The sequence below is a fragment of the Mandrillus leucophaeus genome, unplaced genomic scaffold (assembly GCF_000951045.1).
Source record: "Mandrillus leucophaeus isolate KB7577 unplaced genomic scaffold, Mleu.le_1.0 Scaffold298, whole genome shotgun sequence".
Classification (NCBI taxonomy): Eukaryota; Metazoa; Chordata; class Mammalia; order Primates; family Cercopithecidae; genus Mandrillus; species Mandrillus leucophaeus.
Genome location: NW_012103120.1, coordinates 2,261,250 through 2,282,818, shown reverse-complemented (window position 1 = coordinate 2,282,818; position 21,569 = coordinate 2,261,250). Strand labels below are relative to the sequence as shown.

At 39.4% G+C, this 21,569-nt stretch overlaps 1 protein-coding gene across 1 annotated transcript in view; it reads right to left on the bottom strand.

Moving 5' to 3' along the window:
• The window catches only part of LAMB4 (laminin, beta 4), a 128,739-nt gene that overhangs the window by 102,224 nt on the left and 4,946 nt on the right, over positions 1-21,569 (bottom strand). Inside the window, exons 2-10 of the mRNA XM_011986387.1 lie at positions 19,665-19,731; positions 13,038-13,195; positions 8,830-8,965; positions 6,163-6,236; positions 4,639-4,827; positions 3,527-3,590; positions 2,837-3,051; positions 1,518-1,638; positions 68-256 (exon numbers count right to left, since the gene is read on the bottom strand). Coding sequence (XP_011841777.1) covers positions 68-256; positions 1,518-1,638; positions 2,837-3,051; positions 3,527-3,590; positions 4,639-4,827; positions 6,163-6,236; positions 8,830-8,965; positions 13,038-13,195; positions 19,665-19,698 — 1,180 coding nt within the window. The 5' untranslated portion in view covers positions 19,699-19,731. The remainder of the gene's footprint in view (positions 1-67; positions 257-1,517; positions 1,639-2,836; positions 3,052-3,526; positions 3,591-4,638; positions 4,828-6,162; positions 6,237-8,829; positions 8,966-13,037; positions 13,196-19,664; positions 19,732-21,569) is intronic.

The following is a 21,569-nucleotide window of genomic DNA, read 5'->3' as shown; positions in this document are numbered from 1 at the left end:
CCCAGTAAGATCAAACTGAACTTGGCTCAGACAGCAGGTAGGATCCAGACAGGGCCCAGGGACTCACGAATGCACGCGTAGGGATCCGAGATGGTCTTGAGGGGGTCCCTGTAGAAGAGGGGCCTGCAGCGGTCGCAGTGCTGCCCCTCAGTGTTGTGCTGGCAGTCTTCACACACGCCCCCGCTGAGGCCACCGCTTGCCAGGTACATAGTCATGTCGAAGTGACAGCGGCTGGAGTGGCTGTTACAGCTGCACGCTGAGAGGAGAAGAAAGTGACTGAGAGGTGGACCAAGGCCTCGGGTGGCACAGCCAGCACCTCCGCACTGGTCAGGGCACCCACTGGTCCTCCGTGTCCTCCTGCCACTTTGTGTTCTTTGTATAGATGTACCAAGAAAACAAAGGGAGAAAATGTGTGCTCTCAGGGGATCTTTCTAGTACTCTGATTCTGCTCCAACGCTTTCTATAAAATGTGCTCCCGATACGTTAAATATGTAGTTTTTAAAAATCAAGTGAACAAAAGTAAATCATTTCGGTGATCTAAAGTCACAGCGTACAATATTTGTGGTATTCATTAAAGGATGCTTTTACTGACTTATGCTTTGTGCAACTGACATTTTTACATGAAATGTTCTGCATGCTCTGGGATTCCTAGAGAAGACGGCAAAGCTCAATTGGCCTGGCCTCTCCACATAAGCAGGGAGCTGCAAGGGCTGCGGTCAATTTTATCTCATCTGAGGCTGGGCCAGAGGCCTGGAGGGAAAGGCAGTCTGTTTGGAGGAATTTGTCTTCATGGTAATGTCTACACTGTTTGTCTTTTTGGTTCTTTTCCTGTAAACAGTCTAAGGTCAGGCTGCATTTTCCTGGGTCTTGTATACTGTGACTCTCATGGATGAGGCTTTTTTATTAGAGCTCTCCTAGGGACATTTCATTCCCTCAAATTGTTTTTCCTAGTCAGGGAAAAAGAAATTGAATAACAAATTTGTTTGCAAGTTCATTAAAATTCAGAGGCAGCAAACATGTTAGCCAAAACAAAACCAGCATCTTATTAGCCTGAATATTTTATTTAAAACAATACAATAGCCTGTCAAACTCAATACTGAGCCTCATTTCTCCTATTATCCTACAGATGGGTTTAAGGTCACGCTCATGGAATGTATGACTATTCAGGATGACAGTACAGATCTCTGAACCAAATCTAGTGTTCACCAAATTCTTGGAGTTGCCTTGTCCCTGCTGATATTGCCATTACATGGCTCTGTACCTCTACTGGAAGGGTGCCACACAACATGCTTACTGTTTCATTTTTAAAATTAAACAATTTGTGGTGTGAGGATTGGAGAAGTTGGCAATTCTTCTATGTGAGATAATTGGGAACATCGGGATATCACACTATAGGAGCTGGGAGGACAGCCTCAGCACTTTGGTGCCTGCAGCCCCACAGAAATGAACAAAGTGTTTCTCAAAATAAGGAAACTTAGAGCACACTCAGTCTATGCAGGGAACTGAGTTTCACCCACATCTGCAAGCGTTGTCCTGGAGGTCTGCAGCTGGCCTCCAAGGAGCATCCTGGAAGAAGTCCTTGCATCTCTCACAGTTTGGACCATCTGTATTGTGCTGACAGACACACTGACCGTGAACCTGCATTGTGCAATAAATAGAGCATTAAAAGAGGGCTTGTCCTTGGGGACGTTGGGGTTCTTTAAATGGGAAATGAAATACCAGGTCCTGGTACCTCTCTGATCCTTAGTTTCCCGTATGTTAATTACAATACTGACCTTGACTATCTTCTATTATTTTCTTAACTAGTTTTAAACTTTATAAAAATTTAAAAAGTTCAGTGAATTTCTAAAATACAATACTGTTTTTTGGCTTTTCTAAGTTCTAGTTTCAGGGCAGCACATTGCAGCCCTCAATAAAGTGAGGGACAGGATGGCTAAGGGGTTTGTGTGGAGTTGTGGGGGAGTGGTATATGGGATTGTTTAGGAGCATAAGAAAAAAGAGGGAGTTAGAAAAGGGAACGAAGCTGAAGAAAGCCATGTGATTCTCCTGGATTTTCCCAAAATGCTCTAAATGACCCACATGCAGAGAGAGAAGTTCTGTTTCCAGTGAATGGGAAACAGTGTAGCTGAATGGGAAGGCACACTAGCTGAACATTAAGCCTGTGTGAATATGCCTAATAAATAGTTGACATTTATTTAGAAGACACACTCCATGGGACTCTGCATAAAACTACAACTCTTCTACAATATCTTTTAAGGCTAGTGCCCCCGGATGAGAGAGATCTGCAGTATTAAGACACGGCCATTCCCAGTGTAAGAATGTTACTTGGATTGAACATTTTACAACATCAGATATTGCTGAAATACCTTAGCATTGACTACAGGGTCTTGCACACAAAAGTCCTTCAATAGATTTTTGTAAGAGAATGAATGTGAAATTATTAGGTTGGTGCAACAGTAATTTCAGATTTTGCAATTAAAAGTGGTGGCAAAAACAGCATTTTTGCACCAACCCAATATGATCCCTCTCTACCAAATCTCCATGCTCTACAAAATAAATGAAAAGAGGGCAAGATGAAGTATCTTGAAATCCTAAGTATAAATTCTGCTCACTAGTTCAATGATGTCCATATGCCGCAGAATCCACAAACACCTGTGGCTGGAGGAACTGGAGGGTCCCAGGTGGCCTATTAGGATAGGCTGAATGGCACCCACGCAAGCATAAAACTGGCACTTAGATTTGTTGATCTCCATGTGGAGCGCCTCATCTACATTCAGCACCAGGACAGTGAAAGGCAGGTAGGACAGCCCACTGTTCTTTCGGATTAATAACTCACCATTCCAGGAGGGCTGAAAACATCTCCCCGCACCTTCTGCATAGGGCGACATTCGCTAGCATGGCCATTGCAAAAGCAGCTTCCCCGAACAACCATCTCGTACAGAGCATAGTAGTATTTATCAAGGGAATCATTTTGCCTCCTTCCAAGCAAAGTATCCCCAAGGGTGTGGAGCTTGGTAAAGTTTATCCTCAGGTTTGTCAATGTCACAAGGTCTAAAGAAAGGAAAATAATGAATCAAAGTGAATTTGAGGCGCATCAGTTCAAGGGACTCTTCTTGACTGATATACCCTTAATATACTATAGAAAAGCGATTATAGGCCCAGTGTGGTGGCTCGCGCCTGTAATCCCAGCACTTTGGGTGGTCGAGGCAGGAGGATCCCTTGAGCTCAAGAGTTCAAGACCAGACTGGGCAACATGGTGACATGCCATCTCTACATAAAATACAAACATTAGCCTGGCAGGGTGGCACATGCCTGTAATCCCAGCTACTTGGGAGGCCGAGGCACAAGAATTGCTTGAACTCAGGAGGCGGAGGTTGCAGAGAGCTGAGATCACACCACTGCACTCCAGCCTGGATGATAGAGCAAGACTCCGTCTCAAGAAAAAAAAAAAGAAAGCAATTACAAGGAATATGCCAAACTTGAAATTTTTTTAAAGCTGATATGAAAAATATAAAGGAATTCATACCTTGGATGTAGGGGCTATAAGGGTTTTCAATTTCAAAACTGGGATCCAAAACTTTCAAAACAACCTGTAAAACAAATATAGATAAATTTATAGTATATTACCCGAAAATGTAATTGTCAAACACACTTTTTTTTTATACCTCCGAGGCTCAAGCAATCTTACTACTTCAGCCTCCCAAGTAGCTGAGACCACTGGCATGTACCACCATGCCCAGCTAATTTTTAAAGTGTTTTGTAGAGGTGGGGTTCTCCCTATGTTGCCCAGGCTGGTCTCGAACTCCCAGGCTCAAGTGATCCTCCTGCCTCAGCCTCCTAAAGTGCTGGAATTACAGATGTGAGCCATCACACCTGACTGTGAAATGCACTTTTATGGAAGAGACCCTGATCTTACAAGAAGGCTGAGCTATTGCTTCCCAGCTGGCACAGAATACAGATTATCATTTGGATTACCATATGAATAGAGGTACCAAGAGCAGAAATAAATGAAAGGTATTAATCAGTCATTTCTAGCTTTTTATGTACAAGTGGTTCATACAGGCAGAAAAAGCAAAGAGAACACTTATGCTGGATTGGGATGGAGTGATGGACAATTTGGCAAGCCATGATCAATTTGGATTTGGTGGGGAATTCTGGAGCTGTCTTCTGCCACTAATTCTTTCTGCTACACCTGATAAAATAGTACCTGTTCAATCCCACTCACTCCAACCTTCTGCCAGGCACCAGCTTTGCTCAGAGGGTTGTTCCTGGCAGATTCCCCTGGGGTGGTGGTTTACAGAGCACGGGGATGAGATAGCTAATGCCAGGCTGCAGCTAGCTTACATGGCTCCTCTGCAAGCTTTAGAAATGGGTGTTCCTTCTTCTGGGTGCCTGGGGCCATGGTGCCCCATTTAAGTTTTATCCCACTCCCACCTTCAGCTGAGCACTCTTGTGCAGGATTGCTTCTAAAAACGTATTTAGTATTTATTTGGGACTCATTTCAATTTAGACACTTTCATTTTTAAAAAAGCAACAGCCCAAATTATGTTGCAGTAAACACTATCAAAATTTTTTCATTTAATTACACTTTTTAAAAGTTTAATTTATATAAAATAAATACAAGGAAGGAAACGCTACCTCTCCACCTGTTGAGGGTTCAATATCCGAGTATTTGGAGTCACAAACAATGTCTCCCACTCCCTGGGCCTGGCCAGGTGTGATGTTAGGAAAGGAAGTGGCACAGTCTTTTGCAAAATATTTGAACACTTTCCAGGTGTGTCCATAGTCTGTGGAACGTTCAACTAACATTGCAGCAGGCCGAAAAGTCTAGGAAAAATGAGTAAGTTGGCACATTTCACAAAGGCAGATTTTATTATCGACTTCAGATTGAATATTTATATTTTCTAATTCCATTTTTAAAAACTTTAGGTGTATCTTTTTGTTGTTTGTTTTGTTTTTGAGATAGGATCTCACTCTGTCGCCCAGGCTGGAGTGCAGTGGCATGATCTCGGCTCACTGTAGCCTCAACTTCCCAGGCCCAGGTGATCCTCCATTCTCAGTCTCCCGAGTAGCTGGGACTACAGGTGCATGCCACCATGCCCAGATAATTTTTTTGCAGAGTCAGAGTTTGCCATGTTGCCCAGGCTGTTCTCAAACTCCTGGGCTCAAATGCCCACCTCAGCCTCCCAAAATGCTGGGATTACAGGTGTGAGTCACTGTTCCTGGCCGGGTCTATCTTTTAAAATCTACTACACAATACACACACCACAGTCTCTTTTCAGTATTTATGAGTACACACTTTGTCCTCCTAATCTAATTACATTATAAAAATGTTTATGGCATTGTGAATTATTAATGAAGAAAGATGGCTTATAAATTGAAAAGTTAATGTAGTTAATACTTTACAGCAATTTGTTGTGATTCTCTTTGCCAAGCATGCTTTTCCTCTGGCAAACTCTTATACATCCTTCAAACCTATCCATGAAGTTTATCCTGGTTCCCCACAGCAGATTTAGCCCTTTAAATTTCCCAGCATTTTAAATCAATCATACTGCTAATTCTGTACTTATCACTTTGCATTATAATTTTCTATTATATTTATATGTTTGTATCCATGACTAGATTGGGAGTTATTTGGAGACAAAGAGTGGTGGTTTTTGTTTTCATTTTTTAAATTTCATATTCATTTTTTCTTACCAAAATGAGCATAAAGTCTGACATCAAAATTAGAGTTTTCCTGAATGATTAAAGAAGCACTCTAGCACAATGATTTTCTCTGGCATCTGACTCACCTTAGTAAAGACTCTTTTTTCCTTCCCCTTGATCACAACCTTTCCATATTTACCTGAATAAGTTCCAGTTCCTGCCCTTTCCTCCCAAAAATTATCTTTATAGGTTTTGTGGTTCCTATCACCTCAGTACTGGGAGTTTTCCTTTTCTCTGTGTCTCCTAATTTTTAAAAAAATCATATAGTCGTGGCCATTGATTTTTAAAAAGTGTTTGTTTTTCTTCATGTAAGAGTCAAAGCTCAGGTGGCAAAGGTCAAGTCTGAACTTATTCTGTTTTTGTTCACTGCAAGGAAGCAAGGCAGTGAAATTCCAGATAAACACTGAGCATTTGGGGAGTAGATAAAAGAGGGGCAGCAGGCCTATTCGTCTGTACCTTAAAGGTCAAGATAAGGTGGCTGAACCGAAATAATGCCTCTAAGTCCAGTCTGATGCTGACATGATCAAGACCTAAGGAAGAATCCAGAAAGAAGAATATCAGTGAATTTGAGAGACTCCTGTTTATCATGTTAATTCCCCACTGTGGCTTATCTGTAATAAAATCTCTTTGATGCCACAAGGCTGATGATCGCTTTCCCCGTCTGTTGGAGTGGTATCCCATGCCACTCCAAGCCCAGCAGGTGTGGAGGGCAGGATACGTTTCACCTTGACGGTGCCCACATCTGTGTTTTAGTGGCAACACACATGGCCACTATGTGGCAGCATTACATATAACCAAGGGAGTTTCAGAACATTTGCCCTAGGTGGAAAGAGAGAAAGAGAGGTTTCATTTCCTTGTACTAAAATCTTGACTACACATAAACATGAGCTAGCTAGCCAGAGGATGGTAAAAACCAATGCACCCGTTTCTTCCAAGAGTTGCTAAATGTCATTTGAACTAGAATTTCATTGTCACCTGGCATATAACACAACTTGGAATATTCCCCTTGGATTGGGGACCTGTGGGCTCTTCTGTGGCTGAGGTGGTGGCAGAGGTACCCTGGTCAGGGTTTTACACCAAGCTAGTTATGATCCATCTCTAGCACAGATGTGGGGTATCAGTCCTAACCTGGACACAAAAGCAGCCCAGATCTCTCTAGAGCAGCACTGTCCAACAGAAATAGAATATGAGTCATGTATGTAGTTTTAAATTTTCTAATAGCCACATTAAAATAGTAAAAAGAAACAGACAAATTTGTTTGTAATAATATACTTAAACCAACATATTTAAAAGTTACTTTGACATATAATCAATATTTTAAAAATTAGTGATTTTTTAAAGACAGAGTCTCACTCTGTCCCCCAGGCTGGAGTGCAGTGGCAGGATCTTGGCTTACTGCAACCTCTGCCTCCCGGGTCAAGGGATTCTACTGCCTCAGCCTCCCGAGTAGCTGGGACTACAGCCTTGCTCCACCTTGCCGGGCTAATTTTCATATTTTTAGTAGAGACAGGGTTTTGCCATGTTGGCCAGGCTGGTCTCAAACTCCTGAGCTCAAGTGATCTGCCTATGTTGGCCTCCTAAAGTGTTCGGATTACAGGTATGAGCCACCGCACCCTGCCAGAAAATCAGTGATTCTTTATTATACATTTTCTCCCAAACTATGTCTTAGAAATCTGGGATGTTTTTACACTTCCAGCCCATCTCAGTTTGGATTAGACATGTTTCAAGTGCTCACACTGGACAGTATGGCTCCAGAAGACAGTGGCTGGACTACAGTGAATCGGGGTTCAGCCTAGAGTTCTAGGGTGAAAAGCTTAGGGACATGTTTGCTGCTAAGTGGGCAGCCACATTGCAGGCTGAGTGTCAAGAGTCCTAACCCTTTCTAGAAAGGAGATCTGTCCTTCTCTCTAAGGTGCTTTGTTGAGAATCCTTGCTCTATATCATTGGCTTGGACAGAATGACATTCCCTTTGTGAGGAGATGTGGAACGAGTGTTAGATGTGGGGGTCAAAACAGCCATTAAGCAAAAATGGCACCATTCATCAGGAGGACAGGTGGCTGTGGAAAAAAACACCTCACATTCATTAAGGAGAGTCCAGCTGGAGATCAATAACTAGGATCCAAAATGAAATGGCATTTAGTAGACACCAGTCAATCATTGGTCAAGTGGATGACATAAATAAAACAGCCTCATATTATGCTTGCCCTAAACTATCTTATATATTATTATTATTCCCACACTCACTTCTAATGGTCTAAAATCTCCTAAAGGAAATACATTCAGGAATTTGTAGAGAATAGAGGAATTATAGTCCAAAGGGCAACACATATCAATGTAGTGAATGAAATCGTTTTGTGCGGGTTAAGGAAAACTGAAGAGTTCCAGGCTAGTGTTAAAGAGGGGTCATCAAGAGTAGGCAAGCCTGCATCAGGAAAGTCAGGCTTGGATGGATGTACATTTGGGCACATGAGGCCCATGGCTGGGGTGGGACATGAGGATCCCTGATCAGGTCCACATTTATAGTGAGCATCTAGGAACCCAGATGGTCAGTGCCAGTGTAGGCTCAATATCACAATTGTTCACAAAGAGAGAAAGGCATACAGCCAGGAAGGAAAGAACTTCAGTCCGTAGCCAGCTATCCTTTCAATTCAGATATTTTACTTTGGCTTCCAGTAAGAAGCAAAATGTTCTTTTTCTCTTTCCCTTCGTGTGTTGAAGGAAAAAGCACTTGGCGCTAACTCTCAGACTTCCCCTGGCATTATTCACTCGGTTTACATCAGTGTGTTTTGTATTAGGTTTAATTTACCAACACTTCATAAACTTTCTTCTTCGTATTATTTTTTTACAAAGAACAGAAGGATGCAGAGATATTTTCTTCCACATGGAAAGAGTGAAACATTCTGAGTTATGTGCTTAAAATATACTTTGATATTCCTGTAAAGGAAAGTATTCTTGTTAAAATGAAAATAAATTGTGTTCTTGTATGGGTCTCTATATTCTTGGAGGATACTGTTCCATTCCAATATAATACTTTGCTGTGACATTATTAAAACCATACAAGGAAGAGGATATCATATTAAAATATCGAAGAAATAAACAACTGGAAAAAAACTTAAATCATACCATTTTCAGACTGCCACCATTTCTTTTCTCTGTCTGGTTCAAAACTTACAATGACATTCTCAATGGTGTGGCTATTGGGTTGGGCGTATGGATCATATGGAAATCTAGAGTCACAGATGAAGCATTTTTGTTCCCCCTGGAAAACACCGTCATTAAAATTAAAAATAAGAGTTGGAATTACTTATTGTTCTTCTAAATTAAAGGCAAGCTGTACTTACTATATTTGTCTTCCAAACTGGCTAAAAATAAAAAGCAGAGGAAATAACAAGACATCAAAATTCCTATCAATAGGTGCCAAAGTACAACAATAAACTATGAATTAAAATTTTAGAAATTGATACATTTGGAATAAAAATGTAAATTTACGCAAAACTCATTTTCTGTCATATAAGAGGCAGAGGACCTGGAAGTTATTTTAAACTGCCACAACTAATATTAAGAAATAAAAAATTAGAAATAGACCTCTTAGAAGGTCTTAGTGAATTGGAACTAGTTTTGCTTAGGATTTTTTTTGTTTTTGTTTTTGTTTTTGAGACAGAGTCTCACTCTGTCACTAAGACTGGAGAGCAGTGTTGCAATCTCCTGGGTTCAAGAGATTCTCGTGCCTCAGTCTCTCGAGGAGCTAGGATTACAGGCATGCACCACCACACCCGGTTATTTTTTTGTATTTTTATTAGAGACAGGGTTTCACCATGTTGTTCAGGCTGGGTGTTGAACTCTTGGCCTCAAGTGATCTGCCTGCCTTGGCCTCCCAAAGTGCTGGGATTACAGGTGTGAGCCACCACCCCCGGCCTGCTTAGGATGGATTTTTGAAGGTTACAACGCAAAGCCTGGCCTTTGAGTTTGCTTAATTTAATGCGTCTACTTGCAGCTGTACTTGAAACTCCTAAGGGACTCTACAAGGATTTCCAAAGCACTGTCAGTGGCCTGCAGTTATTCCTGGCTAATACTCAGGGAACTCTGAAGGAGCTCTTTTGCAAAGCTTCTGGGAAGCCGAGGCTGGTCATTATAACCTTCTGTGCCGAAAATTGCCTACAACAGCATAGGCGCTCAGCTGGTGGCACTCAGTGCACGTTACATGTATGTCCTAACCATGGCTCACAAGGCCCAACATGATCTGGCCAGGGCCACTTCTTTGCCTTTGTGTCTACTTGGCTTTTCACTCCCTTGACTCTGGCTACACGTGCTTCTTGCTGTTTTTTAAGCACTTAGAGTCAGAAGAGTTCAAGCTGTTCTTCCTCCCAGCTAGTCTTATCTCTTGCTCCTTCCCTTCTTTCAGGTTTCTGATTAAATACCTTCATTTCAAAGAAACATTCCCTGACTACCCTATCTAAAATGTCACCATCTTTTCACCACCATGGCCCTCTGCCACTCTCTATTTTTTATCCTACTTTATATATTTCCTAAGCCCTTATCACTACTTGAGGCTATATTATACAGTTGTTGGTTTATTGTCTATCTCCATAATAAGAATCAAAACTGAATGAGGCAAGGACTTGGTTTTGTTTACTGCTGTATCCCCATTGCCTAGAATAGTGTGTGGTACATAGTAGATGTTCAGTAAAATTTATTAAATGCAGGATGATTTTAATGATTATTTCAGTTACCATCTGTCAAAACAAATCAACTCTTCAAGAGATTCGTATAATCATTGTATCTTAGCATCATTTGTCACTATAGACCTTATTGCTGAAGAAAGCCAAAATGCCCTTTGAAAATTAAGGCAAAATGGATCTAAATAAATTTTGCATAGGGGCAGGCTCATCCCAGTGACCAGTAGAAGCTTTGTGATTCTATCAAAAGTGATGGTCTTCAAATAATTTCCAATAATATTATGGAAATTGCTTGAGAAAATATTTAACCTCAGGGTGTGTGGGCCATTTTTTGGTTAACATTTTAGAAGTATAGTCTTTGATGAAGTTGACTTAAGAGAATGCTTAGTTGTAGCCACTAAATGTGAGTTCCATCTTGGATAACTTAATAGGTCAATGTTGACTGGAAGCTTCTGAACAAAATGTTTTGTTTGGTAGCTCTTTCTTAGGTAACAGATGGGAAAAAATCATCCTCCATGCTGCATGTATGTCTAGACTAGTGGTCATAGCCCCTCCTATAATACATTTTGTCAGCCTGAAACATTTTGAGGGTTTTTTCCAGCTCTAAGCTTTCTAAGATTTCTGTCATTCTCTAGACAAAAGAAGCCTCCACAACTGGAGTTACTTCTATTTTTGGTAGTATAATTTTGTGATATAAGAACACCAATTTCTAATTATCAGAGCATGTTGGCTCAGGCAACAGTAAGTAAATGCCAGTGGTTGGAGAACAAGATGGGTGGTGCTCGTATTGGAAAGTGGCAGTGGCTCATGCCTGTAATTCTAGCATTTGGGAGGCTGAGGCAGGCGGATCGCTTGAACCCAAGAGTTGGAGACCATCTTAGGCAACATAGTGGGACTGGTCTCTATAAAAATACCAAAAATTAACAGGGCATGGTGGTGCTTGCCTACTACACCAGTAGGTGGAGTAGCCTCCCTTACTTGGGAGGCTGAGGTGGGAAGATCACCTGAGCCTGGGAGGTTGGGGCTGCAGTGAGCTGTGATCGTGCTACTGCATGCCAACCTGGGCAACAAAGTGAGACCCTATGTAAAAAATAGAGTTGAGAACCACTTCTTTGTCCAGAGCACCTGGACTTAGTAGTCACCTGGCCTAGAGTTGAGCAGAACTTCCACCATGTAATTTCCTTGCACATGCAGAGAATTTGCTTTCTTACACAAGTACTTCCCAAACTTAGAACAGTGATATGCACCCAAGTACTGTCTCCACTTATTTATAATAGCCACCTTTTACTAGAAACCAATTTGAATACAAAGCATTTCCCAGAGACTTAAACAGTTGCTTTAAATGAACAATACATGGAAAAGCCTGGACCACTAACGTTAGGCTTATGTCCAACTTCCTTCCTGCACATCCTCTCATTTAAGGGGTGGACGTGATTACCTCAGGGTTTTCGGTAGGGATGATACTCAGATGACCTTGGATGCTTGTTCCGTTGCCAGTACATGGAGAGGAAAAGAAACCTGAAAAGCCACTGATCCTTTTATAAAGTTGGTCTTTAAGGGGAAAAGGCATAAAAATATGTTCACACTGGGAATTTATGATTTTTAGACAGTATAACTTCCAAGTGGTATTATGTTGGTGTATAATCAGTTCAAAGTTCTACACCTCCTCCATCTCTAATTAAGGCAGAGCAGTGAGGACTCATGTTCAGCATAATGGCAGTAGGCCCTGATGAATCTTCAAACTTCTTTAAATGAGTCAATTATGTTTGCTCTATGGGAGTGGCTAAGGTAGCCAAGTAGACCAGTAAATTTTATAGTAATTCCCTACAAAGACTAACCAAAAAGACTTTTATGTCTCATTCTGAAGGTAACAGGAAATAGAAATTAAGCAGATCTTCTTTATTTTTGATTAGTTAAGGTTTCCTGGACTTTGAATTATGTGAGCGTTGGCTCTCTATATCTGCAGGTTCCATATATGTGGATTCAACCAACCAAGGATTGAAAATATTTGGGAAAAAATATCAACAATAAAACAATAACAGGGTAGGCCCAGTGGCTTATCCTGTAATCCCAGCAACTCAGGAGGCTGAGATGGGAAGATTGCTTGAGGCCAGGAGTTCAAAACTAGCCTGGGCAACATAGTGAGACCCTGTCTCTAAAAAAAACAAAATTAAAATTAGCCAGGTGTGGTGGTGCATGCCTGTATTTTTAGCTACTTCAGAGGCTGAGGTATACTCCAGCCTGGGCAACAGAGTGAGACCCCTGTCCCTAATGAATAAAAATAAGATAAATAACAATATAACAATAAAAAGAACATAGATTTTAACATGTAGTGTAATAATTATTTTCATAACATTTACATTATATTAGGTATTGCAAATAATCTAGAGATTATTTAAAGTACATGGGAGGATATACGTAGGTTACATGTAAATACTATGCCATTTTAGATCAGGGACTTGAGCATCCATGGATTTCGGTGTTGGGGGAAAGGGTCCTGGCACCAATGCCCTGTGGATACCGAGGGACAACTGCACCAGTGTCTCCATTGTTTAGAAAGGAATGTTGTCTCCTTTAATGTCTGAGTAGCCCCAGGTGTACCTGGAAAAATCTACATCATTGATTAAATAATGTCCCAGCAAATGAACAACCCACCTCCAGGTAACTGAGGATGCAGTATTTCTGGGCTCTGCTCAGCCCACAGGTAGAAGAAGCCATAAGCTGTGTGTTCCTACCCACCAGGAGATCGCCGGTGGTGGGATGACAGGCACCCCTGTTGCAGTCATCTTGAGCTTTTGAGTAAATGAGCCACCCTTGAACACAACAGAAATATCTTACAAGGAATGCAGTCTAAGGATAGCACAGGGCCTGCAGAAATGACTAGTTAAGGGGGAGAGTTATGTATTTATTTAACATTGGTCAAAGATGTAACAGACTTTTAAGTTTATTAATAGATGATAAATGGTCCCTACTTTGCTTGCTGGGTGCATGAGGTGTAATAACTCTTAGAGTCTTTTGAAATCTGTATTCCAAAATACAGATTTGGATTAAAGATAAATACTTCTAAAATGTGTTGAACTGAGCTGTATATCAGCAGGATTCTCTATCAAAAATAGATGCCGAGAACAATACACTTGAAAGATACTGCATTCTGTATCCCTCTCTTATTTACAATGGACAATCAAGCCTGAGTGACAGAGCAAGACCCTATCTCAAAAGCAACACCAAAACAATCCTATCATTTTGGAAGTAGGAAGGTCCACATATCTTACTTAGAGATTGAATTTAAAGTTAAATCTCAGGAATTAAGTTATAAATCCATATAATCAAATTATTCTGGAAAATTTCGTAAGTTACCTATATAGTACAGTATACATGGTTTTGTGTAGACAAATCCTAACATAACGTTTGAGAACTATCAAGTTAGATAAAGAAGGAAACAAAGGAAACTCTACGTGCAGATGAGCAAGCATTCCAATCATTCCAAGTTAAGATAACTGTTAAACGTCTATACGGGCATGAGTGGCAAGTAGAGTCATCTGAAATCTTTCTTTCCTGCAGGGTTTGTTCCATCATGTTATCTAATACACTTTGGTAAGCAATAATTTATTAATGGGTTTGTTAATTGTTGGGAAGATTGAATAAAACAAAGTGGAATCTTACTGGGGGTTAAGATCTAAAGTTAACACACAAAGTTAAACATATATACAATGAGCGTCTACTGTATTTTGTGGGTAGCCACTTATGTTACAGGAAAGAGGTCCTGACCTAGACCCCAAGTGAGGGTTCTTGGACCCCATGCAAGAAAGAATTCAGGGTGAGTCCATACAGTAAAGTGAAAGCAAGTTTATTAGGAAAGTAAAGGAATAAGAGAATGGCTACTCCATAGACACAGCAGCCCTGAGGGCTGCTGGTTGCCCATTTTTACAGTTATTTCTTGATGATATTCTAAACAAGGGGTGGATTACTCATATCTTCCCCTTTTAGACCATATATGGTAACTTCCTGACGTTGCCATGGCATTTGTAAACTGTCATGGCACTGATGGGAGTGTAGTAGTGAGGACAACCAGAGGTCACTGTCGTGGCCATCTTGGCTTTTGGCCGGCTTCTCTACTGCAACCTGTTTTACCAGCAAGGTCTCTATGACCTGTATCTTGTGTTGACCTCCTATCTCATACTATGACTTAGAATGCCTTAACCGTCTGGGAATGCAGCCCAGTAGGTTTCAGCCTCATTTTACCCAACTCCTATTCAAGATGGAGTTGTTCTGGTTCACATGCCTCTGACACTTACAGAAATAGTTTTATTTGTTCTTTAAAAACTATATGTGAAGAGGACAATATCATTTTATTGTTAATTCAATTAAAGCATTAGAATCCTGTTTGATTCTGGAGGCCAAATCTAAGCACTAGTTTTCTCTTTATTGCAATTCAAAATGATAGTAATAATTTTGTGGCCGTAAAATAGCCTCTAGATGGAAGGGCAGAGGACCTAGAATGGCTAAAACGTTTGAAAAAGGAAAATAAGGGTGAAGGAATAGCTCTATCCAATATGAAGACTTACTATATAGCTACAATAAAGAAGAGACTGCAATTTTGGCAGATGAATAGACACCTAGATCAATGGAACAGAATGGAGAACCCGGAAATAGACCAACATAAATATGTCCCACTGATTTTTGAGGTGCAAATGCAACTCAATGGAGGAAGAACAGCCTTTTAAATAAATAGTGCTGGAGCAATTGGATCCACAGCCAAAAAAAGAAAAAGAAAAAATGAACTGCAAGCAAAACCTCACACCTTATAATATTAATTAAAAATTGAGCATAGACTTAAGTGTAAAATGTGAAACTATAGAGCTATGAAACTCATATAAAACATAGGAGAAAATCTGGCATTTAGGGCTAGATGAATGATTTTTAGGATGGCCAAAAAAAACCCGTGACCCATAAAAGGAGAATTTAGAAAATTGGACCGTGTCAAAATTAAAAACTTTTGCTCTGAGAAAGACCTTGTGAAGAAGTGAAAAGGTAAACTATGGAGAAAGAGAACACACTTGCAAACCACATATCCAACAAAGCTCTTGTGCTTGCAATAAGAGCTTTCAAAACTTGACATTAAAAAACCAATCAAATGAGCAAATGGCAAGCGACATGAACACAATACTTCAGTGAAGAAGATACACAGATGGCAAATAAACACATGAAAAGAGGTTCAACATCATTAACCACTGGGGAAATGCAAATCAAACCACAATGAGATATCACTACACACAGATCAGAATAGCAAAGATAAAAATAGTGATAACACCAGATGCTAGAAAGGATGTGAAGATCACGCATATGTGCTGGTGGGAATGAAGAATGATATAGGCACTCCCAGGAAGAGTATGGATGGTAATTTCTTACAAAACTAAGCAAGTGCTAATCATGCAACTCAGCAAGGGAACTCTTGAGTATTTATCCCAGAGAAATTACAACTTATGTTCACACAAAAACCCTACGCAAATGTCCACAGCGTCTTTATCTGTAATAATAAAAAAACTGGAAAACACCCAATGTCCTTCATTGGGTGAAAGGTTAAACCAAATGTGGTACATCTGTACCATGGAACCTAGCAAAAAAAAGTAGTGAACCATTGATACAAGCAACAACTTGGATGGATCTCAAAGGAACTGTGCAGAGTGAAAAAAGGTTATATACTGCATAATTCTATTTGTATCACATTACTAAACGACAAAATTATAGAGATAGAGAACAGATTAGTGGTTGTCAGTGGTTAGGAAGGCAGGGAGGGAGGGAGGTGGATGTGGCTATAAAAGGGTAGTGCTAGGGATCCTTGAGGTGGTAGAACTGTTCTGTATCTTGACTGTGGTGATGGGCACATACATCTATATGGTGATAAAATGGCATAGACTCAAATACACGCACACATGAGTACATGTATAACTAGTGAAATCTGAAAGGCCTGTGAACAACATCAGTGTTGATTTCCTGGTTGTGATATTGTGCTATAGTTATATAAGATGCTATGACTGAGAGAAATTGGGTGAAGGGTATATGGTCTCCCTCTGTGTTATTTCTTAAAGCTGTGTGTGATCTTACAATTATTTCAAAATAAAAAGTAAAAGAGACAAACAATTCCCTACATCCATCAGCCTTTGGATGGTAAACCAAGCAAATCCCAGACTCAAAATATACACGTGACATGTTCTAGCTGCTCTTATACACTTTATCCTTGAGACGTGAAAATTTATGCCAAGCCTTATTTCAGTAGACAGGAGTGACAGGGATGGGTCTATAATAAAAAATAATAACCATACAGTGAAATCAGCTTGGTTTCTTCTCAGTTTTCTCCATTTAAAAAATATAATCATCTTTCATGAACTTGTTTTACATTTAATGGCTTTCTTTCCTTCAGTTTGACCTCCAATATAGCCTATATGGTTATTGAAAAAACCATGTTATTTCTCTTACACATTATTCACATGAACTATTAATCTGGTCATTTTGTATTATTAGGCATAAAACATACAGGGATCATAAGTTCTACAGCTAAGAATATTATAGTGTCTCCACCCACACAAGTTACTAAATGACACTTTGAACAGGAAATTTTCTATTCTCAATCTCAATATAAAGATTATTATTCTAAAGCAAAAGCATATTTCTTTCTCTTTCTCTGAGACAGCTATGTGAAGAAAGCTAGCTCCATCGGACACCTGCTGTTTTGTGGTATAATAAATGGTTAATGTGGACTTTCATTTACCCAGCAACCCACATTCATGTTTTTTTTTTTTTTTCCAGAATTGGTATCTAGGATAAATAGCTATTCAGAAGTTTGGACTCCAATAGACCAAAGATTTTTAAAGACAAGATCAGGTATAACATTTCCGTTGATGTTCCATGTGAATAAAAGAAGACTTCTCTTCCAGGGATTTATTCTTTTAGACAAGTTCCATCCTGGATTTTTTTTAAATTGAAATTGTTGCCTTAGAGATTTAACATGTTTTTATAACCTGACTTGGCCAAACTTGTTTACAACAGAAATTTTTTTCAGAAAATATATTCCAGGACTTAGGGAAATTGAGCTATTATTCCTATAATATAAGTGCAAATATGAACTTCTTGTCTAAAATATTTGGCAAAAAGTGACTAGAAATGTAAATAGTTAAAGTTTCATGCCTGAACATAGACTGAGCAATATCCTTCCTGGGATGAAGTTTCCGAATGCCAAATTACATTAGCAACATGTTGGAATTAATTCAGAAAATAAACATGTTTATGTCTTCTGACAATCAACACATTCCTAAAAAATGACACAACCTGAAGCTAGAACCTGAAGATAGAATGTTATGAATTTTATGAATGTTATGAAATTCCAAAATGAATTTAGGAGATCTGGTCATTTAAGGAAAATATACAGTAAATTTTCTGTAAAGAATTGTTTTATAGAAATTACTGTTACTGTATAATTTCTCTAGTATTTCTGCATGTTGTCATAATTTTCTCAAATACATGAGATGCTTTCTCATACTTTAGAATTCACATCTCACACTTTAGAGTTTGCAGATCATAATGGGTGAGAAAAAATACCAAGAATGTGGCCGGGCATGGTGGCTCACACCTGTAATCCCAGCAATTTGGAAGGTCAAGATGGGTGGATCACCTGAGGTCAGGAGTTCAAGACCAGCCTGGTCAACATGGTGAAACCCTGTCTCTACTAAAAATACAAAAAATTAGCTGGGCATGGTGGGGGCACCTGTAATCCCAGCTACTCGGGAGGCTGAGGCAGGAGAATTGCTTGAACCTGGGAGGTGGAGGTTGCAGTGAGCTGAGATCGTGCCATTGCACTCCAGCCTGGGCGACAAGAATGAAACTCTGTCTTAAGGAAAAAAAAAAAAAAAAAAGAATGCATGTAGATAAGGTTTGCACTTTGCGTGAAGTTCCTAAAACCTATGGGGCAGTGCACTTTTTATGATTACTTCTTATATTGCTCAGTCAGAAGGCAAAACTAAGTGTTTAAATATGCTGCAGTATTTATATAAGTGTTATGTTCAAACTGTCAATGGAAAAATTCCCAAGCTGATGATATGAGGCTAACCTGGTTGGGAGTTTGACCACAGGCAACTCTAGAGATTTGGTTTAGGTCAGGGCAAGCTTACATTTAGAAATGTACGATTGATTGCAGTGAGGCCTTTTCTGCCCAAGCTAATTTAGTTTAGAAAATTCCTTCTCCAGAGAGAGGAGTCCCCTAATTGAAGAGGGCTCTCTTAGCAACTGTGGACTGGTTTAGAACTTTTGCAAGATGCGAGTAAGGTATTCTATATAAAGGATGGGGAGAAGGTAGAGTGATCCTCAGTGGTCCCTTCTAATTTTGGATATTGGTTTAGTTTCAAAGAGAACATGTAAGGCAAGTGCAGGTTAAAATAACTATTTTTCTGAATGAGACCAGATCTAAACCTCCCAGTCCTGGGATGTGGAGGATAAACTGAGGGCTCCAGATGAATGACATGTTTCTGTTCCCACTGGGGTGTGGCTCACCTCTCCAAGGGGATTTTCAACAGAGAACAAATGAGTGCTTACCATCTGGACCATTACCAGCAAAACTAACTGGAAAATTACCTCAGGGTTGGAAAATTGCAAAGAAAAAAAAAAAGGTGAGATTCTGAAGGTTTGCTGTCATGAAGAAATTCAGCGTAAATCTTTGAAGTGAAGATTCTAAGCAAGTTAGTTAGTACTCAGTAATCAAAGGCAGGCCTGTTTTCGATGTAGAAAAGTCAGATCAAAGAGAGTAATTGCTGGAAACATCTTCTATATGATTAATGCAAATTATTCTCAGCTTATTAAAGATGGCAGGAGCATGGAGAATTTTGCCTTTTAGCTTAGAACTGCTGCTTACTTAGAAGAGGGAATTTTGCCTGTAACTTCTTCACAAGACCTCATTGCTGGGACAAGTGTTACACTGAAAGCATAGCTATTAAAAAAAATTAGACGCATTGTATTTGTAAATTAAGACTCTGAAACTATTCTCTGTTCTTTAATATTTTACTTTACTTATCTGAAGATAACATTCCATTAAAAAGTGACAGAAATAGCAATATGTGGATACTAAACATGTTGGAGTGGAATTTTTCAGTTGCTTGACACAATTACACAACAACAGAATAGCTACACAAGTATACAGCGCTATAGAAGAAAGAAGTGAAATGTTTAAAAACTATTTCCACTTTATTTTAGGACAATACAAGCAGAAAATAGATTTTGACAACGAATACTCACCAAGGTGCAAAAAAAGGGTCAGTTGAAATTGCATTCTTTTGTCAGGAGATGATTAAGTTCAATTCTACTGGGTTAAAAAAAAAAGGTTAAAGTCAATCACTGATAGAAGAAGTAATTGCCATCATCACATGTTATGTAAAAGTGCTCAGAATTATTGAATGGTTCTTATGCTTTAGACATAAGAAATATCCACACTGTCCAGTTCCTCAAAAAATAAGAGTGCATAAACATTTTAATAAATATTTGTTTGCTCTTAATTTTTGCCATTTTTCGAAATCACAGAATTCAATTGTTTGTGGGAAAGAAGAGGAAACAAATATAATTTCCTTTGTATATTTTAATTTTAACCTACTTTTTACCCATTCTTATTTAAAAACCTTTTCTTCTAAAAATTACAGTTAATACATACTCGTTATAGAAAAAGTAGAATATTCAGACAGGCAAAATGAAAAAATATCCCCTATAATACCACCCACAGTGGGCCATGATTGCTCCACTGCACTCCAGCGTGGGCAACAGAGCAAGACATGGGATGGAGGGAGGCCCCTCTCTCAAGGGCCTTTTCTTCCATACTTTTTCCTTGCACAAATAATTTTCAAAAATAATATCACACTGTTTTCTTATTTCAATCAATACATTCCAGGCATCTTTCTGTACTAACAAATGCATTTTTAATTAGTGATATTTTATCAAGATTAAGATCACCTGGAGTCTCCTATAAAGCAAACTTATGATTTTCTTCTTTGTAGATTTGGCCATGGCCCTTGAGGGAGAGGCCTCCCTCCATCCCCAAGTTACCATTAAAGAGAGTTCTGATCCGGAGTGGAATATATATGCACTTCAGTGGGTCAGGAGAAAAGAAGGTAAACTTTATAATTTTTTTTTTTTTGGACAGTGTCTCACTCTGTTGCCCAGGCTGGAGTGCAGTGATGCAATGGTGGCCTACTGCAGCCTCGGCCTCCTGGACCCAAGCTGATTCTCCCGCCTCAGCCTCCCCAGTAGTAGAGACTATAGGCATGTGCCAGCATACCCAGCTAATTTTTACTTTTTGTAGAGATGGAATCTCACTATGTTGTAAGATGGACACCAGTATTTTTAATTACTGCATAGTATTACTCTGAATGTAGAAACTAGAATTGATTTAATGAATTCTCTATTGGTTGATGTGTACTTGGTTTTTCCTATTTTCCTATTATAAATATTTCTGCTAAATCTTTGTTTATAGCCTTAATTATTCACTAGGATATAGTAAATGGGGCAGAAATAATGAGCCAAAGAGTATATGTGTGTGTGTGTATATAACCACATGTATATACAAAGATTGTATATATATACACACACACACGCATATATACAAATATACATACTACATGTATACGTGTATATAAAGCTTTTGATGTCACTGTCAAACTACCATGCAGAAACTTTGTCCCAATTTACACTCTTACAACCAGCCTGTGAAAACTGCTAACATGAGCCCTTACCAACATGGAGTATTATTTTTAAATATTTGTCAGTTTAAAAAGCAAAAAAGCCTCATTATAATTTATTTGAATAGGAGGAAATATAAAACTTCTTTCATGTATTTTCAGGTGAGACTATTTTTTTCACATTCTACCTTCAAGGCTTTTCCTGGTGAATCCTTCATCCTCCTACTCCCATATTCCCAGTCCCTGCACGTGTACAGTCCCTGCGCTCCAGCGTTAGCACTCCGGTTTCTGTTTTCTGAACCTTCTTCTCATGCTGTTTCCTTTGCCTTGAATGCCACCCTCCTAAGCCCAAATGTTAGCCTCCCTATGAAATCTTTTTAGGGTGTTTTGCAATGCCTGATATTAGCCAATATTCCATTCTGTGATTCAGGCTCTTTATGAAGCCTAGGGTTCACTTTGGAAGTCCAATGCCAGA